General features: G+C 38.7%; 1 protein-coding gene across 1 annotated transcript in view; it reads left to right on the forward strand.

The window, feature by feature from the left end:
* The first annotated feature begins 437 nt into the window (after positions 1 to 437).
* The window catches only part of OLA1 (Obg like ATPase 1), a 101,961-nt gene continuing 79,204 nt past the window's right edge, over positions 438 to 23,194 (forward strand). The window contains exons 1-4 of the mRNA XM_082056642.1: positions 438 to 555; positions 827 to 927; positions 2,770 to 2,913; positions 12,810 to 12,937. Coding sequence (XP_081912768.1) covers positions 827 to 927; positions 2,770 to 2,913; positions 12,810 to 12,937 — 373 coding nt within the window. The 5' untranslated portion in view covers positions 438 to 555. The remainder of the gene's footprint in view (positions 556 to 826; positions 928 to 2,769; positions 2,914 to 12,809; positions 12,938 to 23,194) is intronic.

Below are 23,194 nucleotides of genomic sequence, written 5' to 3' on the forward strand. Positions count from 1 at the left end.
CCACGATTAATTTTTCACAGATTCTAAATCTTTCATCTTCTCTTATTGAATTATCTATTTTATTCCCACACCTACCCTCTCAAAAGGGTGATTACTTTGTTATTTATAAAATCGCCGTATGATTTGTTATAAATAAATCCCGATGGGTTTGCAAGGGGCTCCTCTTGAGCACACGCCATCTTCACAGATCTAGACAAGCACGCACAACAACCCAGCGGAGTGTCCCGCCGCGGCGCTCCGGTGGGCCCAAGGAGCACACGGGTGCTCTGGGCACCGGGTATCGCACCTTCCCGGTGCTTCCCGCCCCGGTGCGGGGCTGCAGGGTCGGGAGAGCCGGGCCCGCCCCGCACGGGCGGCGCTGGCGGGACGTGGCGCCGCGGAGGGTTCGCGCCGCCCTCCCGGGGCGACCTTTCACCCGCGCGACGCTGCCGGCCAATGGGCGGGCTCGGCCCCGCCTGTTCCGCCGGCGTGTCCCGCGTGCGAGGGGCCGCTCGCGCTTCTTCCTGCTCTCCGCGGGGCCGCGCAGCCCCGTTCCGCCCGCTGAGCTGAGCCGAGGTGAGCCGAGCCGAGCCGGGGCCGCGCTGCCGCACGCCGCTCCGCCGGGCCGGGCTGGGGCGGGCCGGGGGACAGCCTCCAGAACCGGGCTGAGGGGCTGCCAGCGCTCTCGTCGGGGCCTGGGAGCCGCGGCGCCTCCGGCGGGGCGGGTGTTTCTCCTCGGCCTGTTTGGAGCCGGAGGCCCTGGCTCGGCCGCCGCGCTCTGCCGGGAGGAGACGGGGCGGAGGGTGAGCGGCGGGCCCTTGAGCGTGCCCTGCTTCTGTGCTTGCAGATGCCCCCGAAAAAGGGAGGCGACGGCGTGAAGTCGCACCCGATCATCGGCAGGTTCGGGACGTCACTGAAGATCGGGATCGTCGGGCTGCCGAACGTTGGGTATGTGGCCAGGGAACGCGGGGCTGGGGCCGGAGAAGCGGGGCGGGCCGGCCTGGCGGGCCGGGGCTCCCCGCTCTCCCGGAGTTTGCTTCTGCTCCCGGCACAGTGACCCGACACAGTTTCTGGGTGAAGACAGGTGCCTGTAGATGAGTGTAGAGCCGAGAGATACAGTCCAAGTCCTTTTGCTCAGTGATAGACTTACGTCTTTAGCTTGTACTACTTATACGTGAAGCGATGTGAAACACTCAGGTGGCATGAGGCTCGTACGTACAAGTCTGGACAAGGTAATGGTGAAGAATTAAAAGATAAAAAATCTTAGGAATTGCTGAGTTTTGTAAAATACCGCTCCTTTTGCATTTCCTTGCTTCCAGTCTTGTGCGTGTGTAATGCACGTTTTATGCAAATGCATATGCACACAAATTACTTTTTTTTTTTTTTTCTGAGAGAGAGGATGATGTGCACAGGAAGAGGTTAATGGTACCATAAGTCTCATTAGCACTGAAGAGGACTTTCATTCTTGAAACTTCTTCAGAGTTTGTAATGAAAAAAGTTGTGTAAGTTACAGTTTGGGAGAGATGATGGAAGATGAATTGTTTTTCTGTCACATCTCTCATATGTAGTTCTTATGGCTTCTCAAAGGAGCTGTGCTTAAGCAACTTACAAAGGACAATTAATTACCTCTGTGAAACTTGGTATTAGTTTGTGTGTATCATGTTTACTAAAATAAGTTCTTAGCATTCTCAAACTGTAAATCTTTAAAAAAAAATAGGTGAAAATACTTTGAGCACATCTTTGAGCTGTAAGTATGGCTTTCTTGTATTTTATATATATATATATATATATATATATTAGGGTGTAGGTAACTTGCACACCAGAAAGGAACTAATTAGCAGTAACATTGTATAACATGTCAGTGGGGAAAAAATTGCAGTTGTTATAATGTAACATTCAAAGAAAATTGTGGCTGACCTCTGAGAACATTGACTGTATGCAGAACAGCTTTCAGTTGTTTTTTTTTTTCCCAGTGTCTGAGAAGATACGTGAAACTAAAAAAAATAAAAAATCCCAATACAGAGTATTTATGGTAGGTGTTTAAGGAGTTGGTTAAGAGCTTTCTCTTAGCAATAACTCAAGAATTGCTCTCTTCTTGTTTAATAAATGCCAACTAATGAAATCATCCACTACTTGTTTTAAGTAATTTTTTTTTTTTTTTTTTTTTTTCCCCCTGATATCACTTGCAGGTTTTTTCCCAGTGATATTTAACAAGGATGAAAAATGTTTGCTAAGGTAGAACTGTATCTTCATATCCCCAAAGGATTACTTATAATTGATTGACTACGTGATCTCCTTTCTGTGACCTTTTTTTTTTCTCTCTTTTGATTGTTGACTTCTATTGCTTAGATACTGAAATAGTGTTTATACGTAAATAAATCTGAAGAAATAATACAGTTGTGGAAAGAGCAGGTGAGTCTTGGCAAAACTAGTTCACTCAGAATAAGTTTCAAGCATCCTCAATGGTTTCTCACTTTGTGCTTGAAGAAAATGAGTAGTGGCCAGTAGAGCTGCGCTTTGCTTTTGACTTAAAATTTCTTTGCTAACTGACATGTGCAATATAGTCACTTAGGGAAAATTCAAGGGCAGAGAAGAGAGGTAAACATCACTGGGTCACTCTGTATGCGTATTTCAAAGTATCTTGTACTAGAATCAGGGCAGTGATCGCTGTTCTTGAAGCAGAGGGAAAGTTCAGTATTGCCTTGGGTTGGAATGAGATGTGTTTCTATTCGGCCTTTTTAAATGCTTCTAATTTGAACTTCTTTAAAAACATCTGTATTTCATTTATAGGAAGTCCACATTTTTCAATGTGTTAACAAAGAGTCAAGCGGCAGCAGAAAACTTTCCTTTCTGTACTATTGATCCAAATGAGAGTCGAGTACCTGTGCCAGATGACAGATTTGACTTCCTATGCCAGTACCACAAGCCTCCAAGGTAACTCCTTAATATTTTTCTTCAGTTAAGCAGCTGAAATAGTGTTACTGAGCCCAAAGTTTTCATAGAGGTTTAATGCGAGTGTAATATCTTTAAGTTTTTACTGACATCTGTTTTGGAACGTGAAATCTTATATGTACCTGCATTATACTTTTTTTTAGCCCCCCAGTACGACCTTTGTGGTATGAGAAATCTAGGAGCTGCTAGTCATTGCTCAGCACCGTTTGGTGCTCAGTGTTTCTGTCTCTGAAGGTAGTGTCTCTCAAGTGACTTGGAGGATCTTCTGAAGAGATTTAGAAAATGAACAGTAGTGGACATACTTAACGTCATGAGGCTGCTCATTTGTAAAATTTCCATCCCGTTTTTTCTATCATGCAGAATATCATGTCTGCTGTAGGTAGCCAAACAAATTTCTATCAACGTACCTGTGTCCTCAGTCTTTTGACAATAAGCTTATGGGCAGCCTTTTTACCCTGACTCTTTCTTTCCTTTTTATGGGCCTTGCTACTTTTTACCTGGTATATTCAGGGATCTTCCTACAATGTGTCTCTTCTAATTGTTTCTTTGTTAATTTTGTCACATCAACGTTTTTTGCTATTGACTGTTTCTATAACCTGCTCTATATGTTCAGTGTGGGAACTGGATTTTTGCTTGAACAACAAAAGGTGCTTTCGGAAAATGGAAATGTAAATAGATGCTTGTGACTTGTTAATTTCAGTTTGCAGTTACTTGCAGAGATGTTGAGTAAAGTGAGTGTACATAAACCATAGGACAAATTAGCACGCATTTCTCATATGTTCAACACTTGGGCCTCAGTTTTAGAGCCGGATCACGCAGTTTAAAAAGGTTGATTAGTCACTGCTCAAAAGTTCATTGCTTAACTTAATTTTCAGGTCCGAACAAGTTGCTTCTGTCTGTAATTCCTGTATACTTTTTGGATACTGAAAAATACATTAATATAGAGCTATTTGTTTAGGTGGATTGTTATAACAGGTTGTCTTGTTTTTCCTTCTCAAATGAGTATCAAGCATACTTATTACTGTATGGATCATAAACCAAAACTTGCTGAATTTGAGACAAAATATTCTGGCTGTTGATTTTTCAGACATAATGGTGTGGCTTTTAAGTTTTGTCAACAAATTGGTTCTAAATTGTAGTGTTATTGTTGTTTTGGCCACATCAATATTTTTTTTTTCTCCTCACTTAGCTGTGAGTGGCTACTTCTAAATTAATAGTCAAAGTGACAGAGAGATTATTACCTCACCCTTCATCCCACCTTTGGCCATCTATCCTTACAAGGAGTGCTCAGATTGTAAATACCTGTGTGCATGTTCTTTGACTTGCAAACTTTCTCTGGAAAAAAAAAAATCAATCTTAAATATGAATGAAAATAGTATATTTACTGAATCTGTATGCAGTAAATATACTGAATTGGATAATAAGCTGGATATAAATAGTAAATCAGTTTTCATTTGAATTTTTTTTAAACTTTTTTTAAGAGAGTATTTGTTACTTGAAATCAATGCATGTGGGATTAGTGGGTAGTTATAGCTCCTGAGTTCACTTATGCTGCTTTTAAGATTTTAATATGTCACTATAACAGTAATAAAGCAGTGATAATCAGTGATAGTTCAGTAGCACAGTAAACTGAGGTAACTCTTCTTGGACTGTGTGTGCTAGTCTGTCTGAGACTAACTCAGGAAAAAGAGGCTGTGGTCATGAAGATACACAACTGAATTGTAATTTAAATTCCTTAATTTCTCTTGTATAGTCTTGATTTTGTTCTTCATCTTTATGTAATATGTTCTGTGTTAATTTTTTGCTTGTTTGGATTAGGAGGCATAATCAATCTGTGTACACACAATGTTTTGTAAACATTGAGTTCTCTTTAAATTAAGACTCTTGTGTAGCCCCAAGATTTTGTCTTTCAAAATCTAAAGCATTCAGGTTTTTATTTCCCATGTGTTATACTTAGTCATGATATAGCTGCAGTCATTGTTGGGAGGTGGGGAAAAGAAAAGGGGACTCTGTCTTAAAATAACATAGGACAGGCCAAAGGGATCTTGTCTTCATGCCTGCTGTTGGGATGGGAAGAGTGGGACTGGGATGGGAAGAGGGGGACTGAGCCGGGCTGACCCTCACCCTGTATCACACTGAGCTGAGGTTCCTGCTGCTACAGAGAGACAGACTCTATTGCCAGGAGTCTTGCTAGTGTGGGTGTGTGGCCGTTCTGCCCTGGGAGGAAGAGTACCCTGGGCTCTTCAGGTACCGTCTGTTGCTTGAAGAGCCGTTCCTATTGCCAAAAGAGGAAAGAGTCAGCTTGGATGGGACTGGTATGCAGTTATTTAGTAGCCCATGCTGAAAACTGACTGGTATTACTGGTATTACTTAACTGGATATGTAAATGTAATTGAAATAATTTAGGCACTATAATGTAAAGCTAAATATGTACATAATAGATTAAGGTATGCTGCCAGAACTTATGACCTGTGCTTTTCTTCTTTCTGCTGCAGTGGATGATGTATATGACTGTTCACAATAATTAAGTTCAGTGATAGAGACTGTATGCAGAAGGTGGGCTCCAAGAGCTTCCAGTAAAAACTGCCGTGTTGCTGCCAAAAGAATTAGATGAGCAAACTTTCTTGAGCTTTAATGTTACCTGTTGCTCACTTTCTGGTGTGAATGGAATTGTGGATATTTAAAAAGGAAAAGACCTTAGTATATTAAAACTAATTCTGAATTCTTGTTATTTTAAGGCCTTAGTTTATATTCTGTTACTAACTTACATATCTAAACTACTTATTTGTTTTAAATTTTATACAGTGCACAGTGAAAACTCATATTTGTCACACTGAGCCAACATGCAGCTTTTTCAGAAAGGAAAGGTTGTTGGCTTTTTATTTTGTTGTCCTCCTACCCCTGTTCCCTCAATATGGGTACTTTCAGGCAAGGTTTGACAGACTAATGATTGAATTAGTTCCAGTTTAGTAATTGGAAAGAGAATATTTTCTTTGGACCAATTCACTTCAGCAGGAACTAAAGCAGAGGGGTGTCTTCCCCACCCCCCCCCAATCTATGAATCTTAAGCAGGTAGCAGAGGATGAGATCTGCTAATTATAAAATGGAAAAGAGATGTTCTTCATCTCAGCAGGTAGCTTCTGCCTTGAAAAATTGGGACTTGGAAGCCAGAAACAGTTGATCTGTTAACTGCAGTTAATATTTTAAAGGGAAATTTTGTGATTAGAAGTGATGGGTTTCTTACACAAGAAAAGAACTCTGTGTGTAGCACATCTAAAGACATTTTAGTAGCTTAATAAAAGCTTTAATAAAGCTATTATCATGCATTTTTTTTTCTAAATTTCTTTAAGATGCTGCTTAATCACCTTAAGCCTAAAAATATTTTTTAGTGTAAGTATGTCAAACTGATGTCATTTGGACAAGTGATTTGTGTTGTAACTCACAAATGTCTTGAAAGCATCTGAGTGTTTATATATCCCCCAGGTTTAGCCTGTATGGTCCTGCCCACTGCCACAGCTGTAGTGTACTCAGCTTGATCAGGAGGTGGATCTCAGTTGGTGACATAGGATTCAAGCCTCAGAATGATTTTTGGGTGAGGGGTGGAGGAAACTGCTATTTCCTTTTTTTAATTTTGTGCCCCAAATAATCTCCTGGCTGCAGTTCTTTGCATTCTTTCTTTTTTACTTTAAGCTATGTGATTAACTAGAAAAAATTCTCAGGTAGAAGCAATGTAAGCCTAAGATATGTTTTAACTGTAAATAGTTAGAACCTAAGGACTGTATTGGCTGATAGTAATCAAGGCTTGTGAAAACATTAATTAAAAAGGTGATTTTAAAGTCTGTGTTTCTGCTTCCTCCTCTGGTTAAAATCAAAAGAGATGATAAGCAGGAATGAGTAAAATGTAAGTAGTTTGGTTCATCCTTTCTTAAGTTATCAGTATTCATTTAATTCCTTGTTTGTTTGCACCTATAAGCAGGTGTGTTGCCCTGCACATGTGTGTTCACAAAACATAATTCTTATTGCAACCGCAAACATTTCTGTTTAATTTGAACTGATTTTAATCTATCTTGAATGTCCTTTTCAAATTTTGAAGCAATCCTGGTTATCTTGCAGGAGGTTTATATGTGAAGTGCAACTACTCCTCTTCAGCTCTAACACTGTCCAGTGTACTTTGGGAACTCAGTCCTTTTTGTCAGCAAATTGCTTTGGTTTGTTCTGTTGCATTGTAGATTATTCAGATTCATTCATTCAGATCTTTAGTGCTAAAGTGGTAGTTACCAAACTGAATCTGAGTAACTTCCATTGTTGTTTAGGTTGTGAAAGTCCTGTGGAATATTAATTCTTGAACTTATTGTAGGATAGCATACTCAGATACTTGATAAAGTTTTGACATCAAAATTGTGTAATCCATTGGTAGAGAGTACTACTTAGAATCCATATCAGCAGTGGGACTTTTTGAATGACATCATGTGGGACTTCAGCTAAATTTAGAAAGAGCATTTATGTAAATGAAAACCACTTGTAATTCCAGCGTGAAACACAAATAACTTACCTGGATGTAACTCTGGCATATCAGCATCTGTGAGAGAATCCCATTTTTTTACAGAAAAAAACCTGATAATTGGCAAGTCTATCCTGTTGTTAATGTGCTTCTTTGGTGTTACTGCTTTCTGGTTGATTCTAAGCCTGTGTAAATCAGCTTGGGTGTGATGCTTGCTCTAGAATTGCAAATTAATAATTTGCCAGGAGTGAACGAAAGACATTAAGTAGTGGTGACTTGAGCCATCTTTTTGCCTGGTGGGAAAAAGCAAAATTTAATTAGTTGTATTTTGTTGGTGTAATAACTTACTGAATAGTTTGAGATCACTGCCATTCGATATACATGGGACACTGAGTATGTGTCTTAATCCACATTGAATTTTTTACCTTCTTAGAATACATGTAAGTAAAATTTAATCAGTAGATTTTTCACTTCTGGTTCCTATGCTATTAGGTTCAAGTCTTGTTTCTCAGTACCGTGTATAAAATGCTATTAATTAAATTGTTCTTGCATAGAAATGACCCAGGTTCATCTGCAGTACCTAGTTCTTCAGAAGCAGATTCCTTTAATTACCCTGTGAGGTATTTTGCTTATGTTGGTCAAAACTGCTTGCAAGATTGACTGCAGAAGCTGTAATAGGGAGTACAGTCTCCTGGAAGAGGGAGGGACTGTGAACTGTTCTTTTCGGAACATGAGCCAAAAATAGCTGTGAAGACAGAGTTGAATGGCTCTCTAAGAACTTGTCACAATATACATGTTCTCCATGTACGTTGCTACTTATACTTCAGGTCATTTGTGAACTCTTAATGGATGATTCCTACTTAAGTTATGTGAACTTTTGGGAAGGAAGAAGAGTTTTCCTTTTCTAATAGATTTCAGATAATAGCCTTTAAAGGCAGAAGAGCCTGTGCTGGAACCAGGAGATTAGTAGGATGTTTGGCTGTACTGAAAAGGGGTGCTGAACATTTTACCCTAATACTGAAGATCTGGTCTGTTTGGTATGTGGGGCTGGAATCAGAGTTTAAGTTGACAGAATGTCTTAAACTATACAAGAAATGAATAAGAAGTGAGTGTGTTATGAGAATCATCAACTAGGGTACTGGAAAATTGCTGCATTTTGAACTTTGTTGAAGCTGTCATGTGGCTTTCCAGGTCTCCTGGTGGGTGTGAGATTTCAGTAAACCATAGTAAATGCTGCAGAGAAATTATCGGGGTGTTGTTTCCATTGGAGAAGAGAGATTGTGGGACCCTGGAAGAACAAAAACCCAGGGAGAGAAACAGCATTTTTGTTATGATGTTTCAATCTAAGTCAGAGTGTCAGGTGTGTGCTGCCTGTGAGGTTCTCAACTAAACAATTACTTGTGGAAATTAGAGAAATATTCCTCTTCCCCTCAGATTTTGGGGAAAAAATATATGCACAACAAATGGCAGGTACCCATGTGTGTGCATTTTAAAAGAATAAAGGTAACTGGTTGCATTGTACTGTTCAGTACTACTGTGCTAAACAAACAGGCCAGGTGAAGAAACTCCTCTTGCCTGTTTAAATAGCTGTTATGGGCAGAAGTTTGAAACAAAATTGGTGGGAAATAGGCCTCCTCACCTGCAAAACGTATAGCCCTGTGGATGCATAAATCTCTTGTTCCTGAGTACATACCCTAACCACTGGGTTACAAAACTGTAGTTTCTTTGGCCTGGTGAGTCTCGTGTTCTTTGTTGCACAGTAGCTCACACAGCAAAGGTAGTATGCTAACAGAAAAACACTGTGCTGTATTTCTAAGTGAGGTAAAAAGTCCTTGCTCAAGGATTATACCTACACTTAAAATGTAGAGATACTTCTGGATTTGGTAGTCTGTTTCATATTACAAATTCCTGTGACATGCTTTATGGTAGATTGGTGTTGCACTGATTTGTACAAATGATCAGTTGATGCCACCTGTTCCTGATGATCATTTGAAGCTCAGTGACATTATGCTAATGCTGACTAACGAATCTTAAGAAATGGAAATTAATCTCTTTTTTGGGTGGGGAGGGGGGGAGGAACAATCCAGTAAAGTCTTCTACATTTAAAAGAACTAAAATGCACTCGAGATAAATGGTACTTTTCCCTCATTCTTTGCAGTGTTTTCTGTTTAGTTTAATAATATTTATTCTTTGTTCTTGAGAGCATAGACAAGGGTGACTAGTTTGTGCTTTTTTCCTGCTTTTCTCTGTATTCATCTTTCTATGATGAAATAGAGAGATAGGCTTAGGAAAGGAGCTGTCAAGAATGGAGATGGTTTTATTTTGCTTGGAACGTTAGCTTGGTGGTACCCCGGGTGAAGGTGAGAAAACATCCTGGATACTCATCTTCAAAGGCCTCTTGCGTCTATTGTGAAATAACTGTGCTGGGGTTTTCTTTCCATTGTCTGGCAAATGAGGTTGATTCTGGTGATAGTGGTCCATCTGCATATGAAGGTCTCTGTCTTGCTCTAATGTGGCATCTTTGTAGTGAAAGCATGAGTTCTTCAGATGGCTGGCCAGGAAGTTAATCCTACCAGAATGATGATAGGGGAGCACAGAAGGAGAACATTTCTAACACCACCTTTGTTTTTGTTAAAACACAGTTTAAAATGACAATGGAGAGTGCTTTAGAGAGTGGCTTTTTCTACCTTGCTGTTGACTTAGTTATGTGTCAAAAAGCAAGGAATCATAACAATTCTGACTAGGAAGTTTCTGCTATTTCTTCTGAGGTATATATTAGCTCTGTGCTTCTGTCAGGCAAAAGGAGTTTTTGTGTTAATGCGTTAATGGAGTTACTGGTTTCTGTTTTCAGAATGTGCATTACTCTTGGTATTGTGTTAAACTTAAGGGTTTGCTGTTTGTCTCAGTTTGTATACTGTTTGAGTTCGTTGTAGTGAAGGAAAACAAAACAAAACAGAGTTTGCTAAGAAAACTAAAGTGGGACAAAAATGCGACATTTTCAAAGTTTACTTACTTCAGAATGTATTTAAATTCGTGTTCTTTCTTTTGCATTCAACAGCATTAACTTGCAGTACACAGCACCTGTCTTTCCAAGGGTGGGCCCTTCTTTTCATGGGCCTAATGAAGTTTAAAGCTAAAAGTCAACACATTGTGCACTTGAATTTAAGTAACTCATGCTATGTTGTAAATATTTGCTTGCATATTTTTTTAAACTCTCACTTTCGGGTACTGTGTTGTATTTGTGCTTGTTTCTAACTGCGTCACCAAGGTACTAATGACATGAAATGCATCATTACATTCCTAGTTCATTACACCTGACAGGTTTGGTGATACTTTGAACTTCACCTTAGTAAAGAAAACATTTTGTCCAGATCTTATCTTGTGAAATTAGGTTACTTGAAAGAAATTGTTTTTCTTGGGAAGTGTTAGAGGAAGATCAAACCAAAAGCAGGATAAAATATTTTGCTTTTAGGTCACCACACTTCCAGAAATATTGATGTTGCGTACTAGGACAGCCTCTAACAGATCTTAACTTCCCAAATTAGCTAGTTCATTTCAAGTGAGGCAGGGCATCTGCTAATATTAAATTATGTGTTGTGTTATTTTTAGTCAAATGTAAGTGGGATAGCACTAAAAAAGTTGGAAACTCGTTTTGTTCTACCTCAGCCCATTGCCCTGAGTAGACACAGTGATCCCTATATTTCTATAACTACAGTGTTTTCTGTCTGTGCCATGGCTGCCACCCCAGGCATCAGGAAAGGAAGAGAAGGGTGGTTTTCTGGTGCTAGTGGAGTTTTCTGCTGTTACAGATTTGATAACAGTCATGCTGTCAAATGTTTCAATACTCAAAAACCCAAATATGTTTATCATTGAGCTGTCACACTAATAACAGTAAAGCTCAGTTTGGGCTGTGAATGATAAAGACTCTGGAAATATTATGCTATTTAGAGAAGGTTTCTGTATAGGGCTGGCTAGGAGGTCACTGGCTGGGTCATCCCTAGCACTCATTCACACCTATGTGCTTGCTTCTGTCTGTGAGCAGCACTGCAATGGTAGGTCTTTGAAGAAGACATCTTAAGGTAGACCGCAGAATTTGTATCTTTAGATTTGAATCTCATATTGAAGAATACTCATCATAAAAGAAAACTTCATCACTTCACAAATTGCCACTGTATGGTCATGCAGACTTTGTAGCATAAGTCATACCCTTCTCATCCTTGTTGTTAAAACTAGGGATTTGATTGTTTTCCATTATGCTACTGTCAGTAAAATAGTCAACTGTTGTATTACTCTTAGCATACTGCTAATGAAATTGAATGGTGATAATTTAAAGTGTTTGGAAATTAAGTAGTGTTCCAGTTTATTTTGAAGCCATCACGTTGGAGATCTTGATGACTGATACGCAGTTTGTGGTCTTGCAAGTGAGGAATTTGCAGCATTTCATTGTGGTTCTGTCTCTGCCACTGTTCATCATGGTGTTGTCATTTGCATAGACCATATGAAAGTGCTTTTAGTCAACACCTGTCACAAAGTTTTAGTTGTTTTTTCCCTGACTCAGCTGGATTTTGAGAAGTAATTTGGTTTAGAATATACCTGGAAAGATTAATGCCCGTGAAGTTATTTGCTCATTTTAAACCATCTTGAGAATCTGCAGAAGATAAAAAAGACTTGCAGTTTATAAATTACCATATGTATTTCTCATAGCTCTAAAAGCTTTTTTCCATTTTTTTGAAAGCTAATTAGAACTTCACGGCAATTCTGTTGTTGCTATATAAAATGTCAAGTAGACAGGTTTGCTAACCCATTGCTGTTAACTATGGTGGAAAAGATCATAGTTGTTTACATTATAATGCCGCCTTCACCTTAACTTCTGCTTACCTTCAAATTGTTTGCATAACTCTGATCACTGCTAGTTTTAATCACCACTGTATTAAAAAATGCACTTGTCTTCTGAGAAAGCCACTTAATGAACTAAGCAGTAACCTTAGAGGTGTGTGCCAGCAGAGTGCAATGGCCATTTGTGTGTCTTCTCCCTTTGGTACCATGAAAACTGCTCACTTACAGGTACCTGACTTCATGACTCAGTGTTCCAGAACCGGTTGATAGTAGTCGTCAGTATGATTCCACACATAGAAACTAGTTTACTTCATTTTACATTAATAATGACAGAGAAATTAAAGGTGGTTTATGTTTTACATGAGTGGGGGAAATATTTTCTTTTGTACATTACACATTAAATAATGAAGAAAGCTACTGTCATGTATAACTTGTTCTAGAACAAAGAAATATTGGAATTTTCATGTTCTGAATTTAATTCTGTGCCAAAAGTTTTGGCTAATATGCTTCAGTAATGAAACTTTTAACTTTTATATTTCAGCAAAATTCCAGCCTTTCTGAATGTGGTGGATATTGCTGGCCTTGTAAAAGGAGCCCACACTGGCCAAGGCTTAGGAAATTCCTTCTTGTCTCATATTAACGCCTGTGATGGGATCTTTCATCTGATGCGTATGTAAACTTATTTATATGTTCTCTCTATAGCTTGAAGACTGCATTGTTTTACTCTAATTAAGAACTGTGGAACAAATATCCATTACAATTTTAACTTTTACTATTCAATTCAAAGTCATCAGGTTTTGAGTTTTTCCAATCAAGAAAATCCCCATCCTCTGTTACGTAACAGGTATGTCTGTCTTCATTGTGCTGAAGACTTAAAAGGGAACTGGGATTTTGGAAGTCTGTGGTAATGGTTTGTTGTATTCTCTTGCCAGCAGTGCATGGCAGTTGATGTGTTTGGTTTTATAGAGTGAATGAAATGTGATAATAAAAGGCTGAAATTGAAGTAGAAAATGAAAATACGGAATTAGTAGCAGACTGTGGGATTCTGTTCCTCACAGGGCAAGCTGCACTTCTTTCCTTTTCCTGATTTCTGTATGACTTGTACTGAATCTTGAACACACCCCTCGCCCCCCACCTCTGTGAATTCTGAACATTTCTCAGATCAAGAGCTTTGATTCTTCTTTCATCACCTGTTAACGCAATACAGAACTGGCCTTCAGAGTCACATGAACAGCACTTACAAACTTGCCACTCAAAAGCTTGTTGAAGGCGTATGTTGTTTGCAATACACGTTGAGTCTTGAAAAAGGGTTCTGGTCTGAAAAGATTGAGCATAATAATGTTTGTGTAGATTTGAGGAAACTGGGCACCTCTTGGCTGGCCATTATTATACAGTGAGTGATGAAACAATAGAACAAAATAAAAAATATGAATACTTTTTATTTGGTGATTGGAGCAAAAAGTTTTTTGTGGACAGGGTGTTTCTAAAACAAAACTCAAATGCAAAGAAAATTACTATCTTTTAGTACTGATTTAGATGCTTAGAACCCTTGTTCCCATGAGCTTGTTTTTTGAAGCATGTTTATACAGACCAGAGAACTGATGTGCCTCTATAGTCTGTGTGCTTGGTGAATATGTAAGTGTGCTACCTCAGCCAAATGCAATTTATTATGCATCAAGAATACTTGGACCCTGACTTGGTTGAAACCAGAGTACCTCCACTCTGCACCAAGTGAAACAGACTTTGTGGGGAAAGGTATTGTGTTCTTAGGCTTATACTGTTGAAAAGAAAGGACATGCTTTTGGGAACATTGGCCTTTTTTAAGGTATTCTAGTACCTGGAAGACATTTAGAACTCTGTGTGTGTGTGTAGCATTACTTCTCCTTTGAAAACTTGACCTTCTTTATATTTTATATCTAGTACTACTATTTTTTGTTAATGATGTTTGACGCATGCTTTCAGTAGAATAGAGAACTATGGGCTATTGATTGTAGTTAAAAAGTTAATAAATAGTATTTAAAATGAATGCATTTTGAAAAGAAGAGGCCAGATCCTTGCTGGCTAGAGTGAAGTAAGTCTTTTGAACTTGTGCATCATTTTAGGATCTAGTTCAATGTGTGAAAGCTGTGCTAATACATAGGTGTATTTTAAGTATTTGTAACTACCCAAGAACCATTGCTACTGTGTCCCTGGAAAAAAAGGGGGATTAGTTTTCCCAACTCCATTGCTATCCTGGGATTGTAATTAGGGTTTTACCTGGCGTCAATTGAGAACAAGTGATAAATTCTTTGTACTTGCTCTGTTTTGATACTTGTATCATAAATACTTGTTAAGGAACAGATTGATACAGTAGCCAGTGGAGAAGCAGCTTTTTAATCTATATGTTGAATAATCTTAAACATTTGTTTCAGGTAGCTATTATAAGGGTTAGCACCATTTGTATTAATATTTTTCTTTGGGAGTTGAAGGTGGAATGGGACTGTTGTGTGTATTTACACCATTTGGATATTTATTATACTTTGTACTAACATCTATTTCTTCTAGTCTAGTTTTGCATTTACTTGTTATATGTTTCTTTTTCTTTCAAGGATTCTGAAATGTAATGATTGTGAAATGCTGTTTTTCTTCTTTGGGAGCAAAAAACAGATAATGGAATAACTTTTTAAAATGCACTTTTTTCCTTTTTCAAGATCCTTAACCCTGCCTCTTATGCTGTTCTTGCTAGATGTTTTAGCTAGAATGCAAACTAGTGATGAACCGAAGTAGAAATTCTGTGTGTTGATTGCCCTGTAAACACAAAGATCTTTCAAAATATTACTTAGGACTAATAGTAATAGAAACCTAATGCAAAATTTTGTGGTTGAGAGATGTAAAACTACTTTTCTTTTGCCCTGCAAAGTGCATAGTAGTTCTACTTTCTTTTCCCCACAGTACTGTAAAAATGAAGATTTGGCACTAAAAGCAGGCAATAGCCCTCTAGTAAATTAAAAAAAAAAAATTGCTTACACAGTACAAACTGTAGTTAAAACTATCCACTGAACTTTTCAACATACCATGCCAACTAATGTTATAAAAATGTATAAACCTTTTTAATATGCAGTAATGTTTTTATACCCACCCACCTGTCAAAATTATTTCCAATCAAAAAATCCCTTTTTATGAGCCTGTGGCATACCTGCGTTTGCATGGTTTCTGTCAGATTATAGGAAGTACCTAAACTGTTTTTGTAAATCCTTAAGCTTTCCAAATCCTGAGGGAAGGAAGCTGCTTTGTTGCCCTTCACCAGGGCTTGGTCCAAGTTCTCAATGAGCTGTGTGTCTTTAGGAAGCAGCGCCCTGTGGCTGGCCATGGGCACTCAGCCTGGTGGGCGGGCGCTGCATCCCTGCGCTCGCACAGAAGCTGGAAGATAACCCAGTTTTCTCCCATGGAAGGGGAAGAGGGAGTGCACTGGAAGATGGAGCTTTGCATACCAGCAGGCTGGAGAGAAGGTGTTGCTGAAGATTGAGAAGATGAGAGTGATAAAATGTTCTTGAGAAGAGATATGATAGGAAGTGATCTGGGGACCATACTTTTTCAAAGCATGAAAACATTAGCGTTTGTTTTCACTCAGGTTTTGAGTTGATCTGGAACAAATTTGCACCTTTGAGCACTGAAACTGCTGCTCTTTGTCTTTGCTCTTGTGTGCACTGCTGCTGCCCACGCTAATGGCTGGAGGGTGAAGCAGAGCCGGTCGGAGAAGTGGCCTTTTCTTATCTCAGGATGCCAGGCAGAACGTCAGCAACAGGTCACTGTGGGGTTTATGTGGGAGACTTCAAGGTCTGTGTGCCTGAGTATGTTGAAGAAAGGCTTGTTAGGCTTTGATTTAGCTTGGTTCAGTTGGTATTTTTGCAAAAAGCAGTTCGAGAATTAAGTCACTCAGTAATGATAGGCAAGGAAGTGGCTAGCTAGGAATGGAGAGCTTTTGTTGACAAGGGTAAGCTAAGCTTTGGGAGTCTAACTGAAGGTATTTTGTAGTCCTAGGCTAAAGGTTTTGATCCTGTTCTCTTCATTCATTGAGAGTGTGTTGAACTGTGTTTCCTTTAGGACGAAAGGTTTGTCTGTGGGGTTTTTTTAGTTGCCATAACAGAACTCCCTGTTGTTACCTCTTTGCGTTATGGGATGATTTTTGAAGAAGGTTGTTGCCTATCAGTTTATCCACTGCAGGGCACACAGGTGAGCTGCAGCTGTAGCGCTCTCAAAGCAGTTATAATTACATTTCTTTTGTAACTGTGGAAGTTCTGTGTGGTGTTTATCTGGACTATTTCTTGCATGGTATAAAGCTGAGGAGAAACAAGATTTATTTCTGTCTGGCTAATTCTCTACTTCATTTAAAAAAGGAGAGTACCCCCACATTTAAATGGTTATGGGTTTCCAACCCTCAAGTTTCCATATCATTTATACACTGTTACTTTCCCTGGGAGACACGGTGTTCATTAAATCAATGAAAACATTTTTTTTTTTTTAATGTCTGAGGTATATTTTAATATATCTAAAGAAACAGCAACATGTGTGACAACAGCATGTGGTAGGGTAATAAGTAAAAGAGGGGTATTTTTAGACATGATTAGTAACTGTAAGAAGTAGATTCTCTGAGCTCAACAAACAAGGTGAATAAGTTTTCCTGTAGAGAACAAAGCAATGCATTGTTGGGTTTTGATACTTGCTATAGAGTTTTTTCTATTAAAGTGGACAAACTGAAAAGGATTTATTAATATTTAAAATAAACTATTTGATCTGAATATACTATTACTAAAAAAAAAAAAAAAAATCAGAGGTTATCCCAGTTTCTTAGGGGTAGAGGTATATTTTATTTTTGGCCAAATCCAATTATGAAAACCTGAAACAGATATACTTGCTTACTTACTGGCTCAGTGAATGGGGAATTTAATTTTAAACTTTTCTGTCCTGGGTAGTGGTGTTTACAGCATTAGTACTATAGTAACCTGACACATGCTTTAAAGTAGTTACGGTATTGTTCATCTTCCAAGTTTCACTGTTTAATTCAAAATATTTCTGACAGTTCTGTGTTTTGGGTGTATTAGGGTTTTAAGTGAGGCAGCAGTGTTTTTGTGGTGGCAGAAGGCAGGCTGTTTGAAGGTTGTAACAGTGTTTCTTCCCAAGTTGCATGACTTTAACCACCCTTTCAACTTTTATGGCAGATCAGTCACAAGTACTTGTAGAAAATGACTTTCTTTGTATGGTGGACTAAAAATGGCAACGTTGTAACAAGTGTAAATTTACTCTTAAATAATGCTTCAGTCAAGAAAATGGTAGATGTCAGTATTTAGTCCCTGCTACAGCTCTGTCGAGTTTTTGAATGCACTGGATGTTAAGCAGCCAGAGTTCTTTATGTTTTTGAGTTTCTCTTCCCACTGATATCCTGCAGTCCTAGTTTTCTGGAAAATATGTTCCACGTTTTTCTCTTATTTTTAGTTTCTTTAATGAAATCCAGTCATTCTCTTCAAAGTTACAGAAATTGGAAGGAAATTTGTCTATAAAAGTAATTTGCTATCAAATATGCCTTTTTAATATTAGTAAATAGAAAAACTTAGGGTTCAATACCCAATGTTTGAAGTAGGGCAGGCAACATTGGCTTTTGTGGAAGAAGTGGAGAGCTCACCTGCATTCCATGGCCTGGTCTGCCAGTCCGGCAGAGGAATGTGTGAGCTGCGCACAGTGACACGGTGCGGGGGGCACGGGCAGGGCTGCGGAGCTCCTGCTTTGCTCCTCTGCCTGGAAGTGCCCAGACCCCTCAGCAGAGGAGATGTAGCTGCCTTTTGGGGGCAGGATAGGGAGTTTGGTCACTGATAATCCGTGAGATATCATTCTTTGTGACAAGAGTGAAGGAACCATGAAGCTAGGTAAACATCCCTTGCGGTTGTATAGAAGTGACTGGTGTGACAAATGTGCATTTGTCCCTAAAAAGCTGTAATTGCTTTTATTCCAGCTTTATGGCTGTAATAACTGGAAATGTTCAGCACACGCCCTGGTTCTGCCTCCCTCAGGGTTTTAGGTAACTTCTAAACCGATTTGCCTTCATTTAAAAATTGGACAGATATGAATCATGTGAGCCGAGTGTAGTTTTTTCTTGCTTGAGATAAAGACTAATGAAAACTGAGTTTGACAATACTCATACTGATTTTTGCTCAGCATTTAAAATCAAGTTGACTTGCCTTTATTTTTTATCTTCATGAGAGTTTTTAGGTATTTGCACTAATAGTGCCAGTGTTTTGATTTGCCTGTAAAAGTCAAACTAGTGATAAAAAGGTTATTTAACTGAATAAGACTGACTGTTCTGACTTCATTTTTTTACTTTCTATAAAAATGTGTGTATTTTCTATATAAAGATGCTAATAATTCTGTAGATTTTATATACTTGAGGCACGATGCTTTTTATTTTTCATGTTGTTTAAGAAGAAATCATACCTGTTGATTGCTGCTTCTGGAAGCTGACTGCTACAGAGAGGTGGCATATGATGGTATCGCTCAGCTGCGCTCCGTGGCACTAGCATTTCAGTGAATAAAGTATGGGTCACATCTCATCCCTTCAACATGTGCATTCTGTGCATTGGGAATCAAAGTGGCTCTGTTTATACAGCTGTAGCTCGGCTGTGTCACTGCTAATATCTGAAGCTATTTTTCCATCTATGTAATGTGTCAAAATTCACCTTGAAATTATGTAAACCTCATCGTCTTACAGAATTATATCTTCAACATATTTTGATTCAATTTTTTGAAGATATTTTTGTTTTGTTTTATATTACTAAATGTATTTGCCATGTGATAAAAGAGAGAAAAGTTAGAGTTCCTCTTTTACAAATACAAACCTTTCACTGCTAAGCTACCAAAGTTTAAAAGTAGTTTGCACGTAGTGAACTTCTTAATGTTACACAATCAAGATGTATTTCTGTGTGCTATTGAGTAAATAATAGTTCTCATTGAGATTTTAATCTTCTTATTTGTTGTTAGAGTAACTAAATGTTTAATAAATATTTGGGGTAACTCACAGTTCAGCTACCCTTTCAGTTAGCTTTCACTGGCTTCTCCATATTAAAACCAAAAATTGTTAAAGTTTTCAAATTAAAGAGGCAGTCGCAGCTATGTGAAAATTTTATTTTATTAACTAAAGCTGCTTTTTTATAATTTGTAAAATTAGGTAAAGTGTTTTGATTCTGGGTAAGGCTTTGTGTAGGAGATTTTTTTGGATCACAAAGTTGTGATCCTCTACCTGATTTAGCAAAATCATCACCAAAACTGAAGCAGAATTTTTCAGAGGCTGTTTAGCTTTATTTTACTTCAGACCATTTCTTTGTGTAGATGATATGAGCAGAAGCAGCAGAGTGATAGATTTCTGCTCTCTTCCGTACAGCGATTTTGTACCTGCAAGCAGAAATAGAATGCACAACCACTGTCTGAATCTGATCAGGCCTTTGCAACCCTCTTGACATGGTACCACATTCTGTGTGATAATGAAAAAAACTGGGGGAGTGCCTCTGAAAACAGATGAAGTTCTGAAGCAAACAACAATGTTGTATAGAGGAATTCTTTATGCATACAGGTCTTCCTCCCCCTTTTAAATAATGTGAAGCAGGCAAAAGGAAGCACATTTGAATAACTTTTTTATTTTGGACAGAGAAGTCAGTTTGAGGGAAAAAAACACCCCACAAAATGCCCAATAAAAGAAGGTTTGGAAGGGGCAATGAGTCATGGAAGACCAATTTTCAAGAAGTACTGCCTTGCCAAAAGGTTTGTTGCAGGGAAACACATGCAGTCATCATTAGTGTCATGTACTAGCCTTCAGCCATCTTGGAGAACTAGTGCTCTCTTGAGCTTTTGAATTTTTCTCTCTGGTTCCAAGAATGGAAGCACAGCGGTTGTTTTCCTCAGAAAAAGTGTTGGTAGAGAAGAAACTTCCATACAGACATCTGCTCAATGAAGCTTCTTGAGAAATAACCAGGTAGAATTGGAGTAAGCATTTGTGCAGCATCCAGTAGCAGAGACATGGATACAAGTGAAATTGGAAGTAGATTAGGGGTGAGACCAGGCATCCCACTGTGTGGTAGTGTGGCTCTTTCTCACGTGCCTGCTCTTCAATACAACGATGTGGAAAGCAGCCCTAGGAGAAGGCTGATTCTGTAAACCAATAGCATCGGAAGAGTGGAAAAGAACCTCATATATGTTTTGCATGGTAATACGTTATTGACCAAAGTGTTGGTACTGGCATTAAAGGACCTGGATGGGATTCTCGTGAATCTTCTGATGTGCAACTTCAACTAGTGTTACCACTAAACCTAAACATGCAATAGGGAGACACTTTCTACACCCACATCCTGTTCAGTAGAGCAGTGCCCGTGCAGGATCAACTATAGCTTAATTTGGGCAGGTGTGGAAAACTTTTAACTAATCAGAATTTTCACTTAGGCAGATATGATTAATATAGCAAGGACAACCTCTTAAGCTAAACTATTGCAGAATTTTGAGAGACCTGTCGTTCTCACATAATATTGGTTTCTTCTAGATGTAGTCACACTATAAAATCACCCTCATCTCTTGTTTTATTGCTGGTGTTTCTTTCCTTTTAATGTGTGTATATGAACAAAACATGGGTTTGTACCTCAGAACTGTGATCAGTATGCTGTTTGCAGCTTTGTCTCCCACAGAGGAGTGAATTTGTTTTCCTGGGCACGTGGGTGCAGGTTGTGGAAGAGGTGCTGGAAAATTGTCAGCACTCTAGTGAGTTAGCCTTTGTCTTTATTGAACAGTAAATTACATCGCCAGGCTGAGTGAAAGGGATACCTGAGCTTTAATCCATATTCCTCTATGGCCAGGTAACTACAGTTTAAAGCACAAATAAACTCAGGTAAGGGTTTAAATAGGCTTTATTCTTAGATTTGTCACAAGTAATTGTTGCTCTGAGAGCTACCAAATATATGGGTATGAGGAACAAAAATTTATACATTGCAGAGTGGTATCATTTTAATCCCTGATAATTAAATAAATGTCTCTCAAGGATATACTTCTTCAGAAAGAGTAAGATGTGAGTTGTGAATATCCAAATGTTTTTGTTACTAATAAAAAACTCCAGAGTTTGCCCAACATGGAGGTTGCCTTTTGATGTCACAAGTTGAATTTTGATTGTACAGTACCTAGGAGGTTTCTTTTCAGTCTGAAATATTATAAAGTTTGTAATTTTAGTTAATTACTTATGCTCATTGGGAAGGAAAATGCTCTTGCATTTTTCTCTAACCTTTATTGCAGTTTGATAATGGTAGAATTGCAAGTCTCATGCTAACTGAAGTTTCCATGGATTTTGGAGCCTACTGTCATTCATCTTTAGCCTAATATCCCATGCCTTACTATGTTGAATTTCTTTTTCTTATCCAAACAGATGAAAACATAAAAATTTCTTATCTAAAGGCCACCACCCTTGCTAGAGTAGCAGCATCTGATGCCATTCTATTTATAGATGGAACTTGTTAAGTTTCCTCAGCAGGGACTTAAAGCTATGACCTCGTAGGCCAGAAACAGGAGAGCTACCTACTGAGCTACAAGGGCAATCTCTCATTTCTAAAGAATACATAGAAAATTTCTAATATACTGTACTGTGAGTCATAAAGTACTTGACCAGTAAACCCCCCTTCCCCTGAGAATAAAGACCGAGCAGGTTATCTTTACTGAGTCATTGCTATTATTTGACCTACAAGTACTTTTATTATAGTTCTGTGTGTCATGTGGGAGTGTATAATTGCTATTTAGGCAATACAGATTACGCTTAAGTTTTTCTCTGTAATGCTTTAAAGAAATTATCAATATGTGATAGTGTTAGAGGGTGTTCAGGTGACTGTTTTTGAAACATGTTTACCTGCTTGAGTGGGTGTCTTTAGTGATGGTGCAGGGTATCCTGGATTTAAGATGGTGATAGTTCAATACTTTATGGCACAACAAAGAAGAATTTATTTATAAGATTTCTGGAAAGCTTGAAGGGAAAAATACTGCCCCTCTTTTTTTTTTTCTGGTTGTAATAAAAAATGTGAAAGCCTATTTTGCTTTGGTTGGAGGAAGGCCACCTCAGAAAATGTAAAATCAAAAAGAAAAATTTGGGACCAGAAAAGCATAAGTGGCAGGATGTTTCTCATCATCACTTTTATTAGCTGCAGTGATTGCATAAGAAAGGTGAGTGGTCTGGCGACTGAGAATATTGTAGCTTCTCTTTCAGAAAGTTTCTTTCTCAAAAGTACATTCCTCAAAAGAGGCAGGGAGTTGTTAGGATTTTTGTTGGGTTGGGTTTGGTTTTAATGAAAACTTTGAGATAGGCTCTTAGAAGCACTTCTCTGTTTCCTAAGGTATACACAGATGGCCACACTGCCTGATACAGCTGAGGGCACAGGCCTGGGCTGGGTTTGCAAACAGCAGCAGGAGTTGACTGCTGGTGTCCCTGCCCCTCATTGCTTCAGGGCTGGGTATGGCAAATGAGTATGTGACTGTATCAGTATCAAATGAGCTGATTTAACTATTGCTGAGGCTGATGTGAAATGAAGTGACTTTGTATTGAAATAGACAAGGAACACTTGCACAAGTGATTGTGGTGCATCATCTGTGGGGGTGCTGGTCCTCTGCTGAGAGGAACCAGCTCTTCAGCTCCTGCTAGAGTGGCAAGTAGGATTTCTTTTAGTGCCTTGAGGCAAGAGAACAAGTTACTCTGAAGATTTTTCTCTTCCTCTCTTTAAATAGGAACTAAAGTCTAAGAATTTTAAGCGAAAAATCTGGAATGACAGTAATCTAGTTGAAGAAGGGATAAAATATATTTGAAGTGCTTGTGAAGAAGAGCAGCAGTGAGCACTGAGTGCTCTTTTGTGCTGGCTTATTTTATTTTATAAAAAAAGAACC

Source organism: Streptopelia decaocto (genome assembly GCF_964273445.1).
Source record: "Streptopelia decaocto genome assembly, chromosome: 6".
Classification (NCBI taxonomy): Eukaryota; Metazoa; Chordata; class Aves; order Columbiformes; family Columbidae; genus Streptopelia; species Streptopelia decaocto.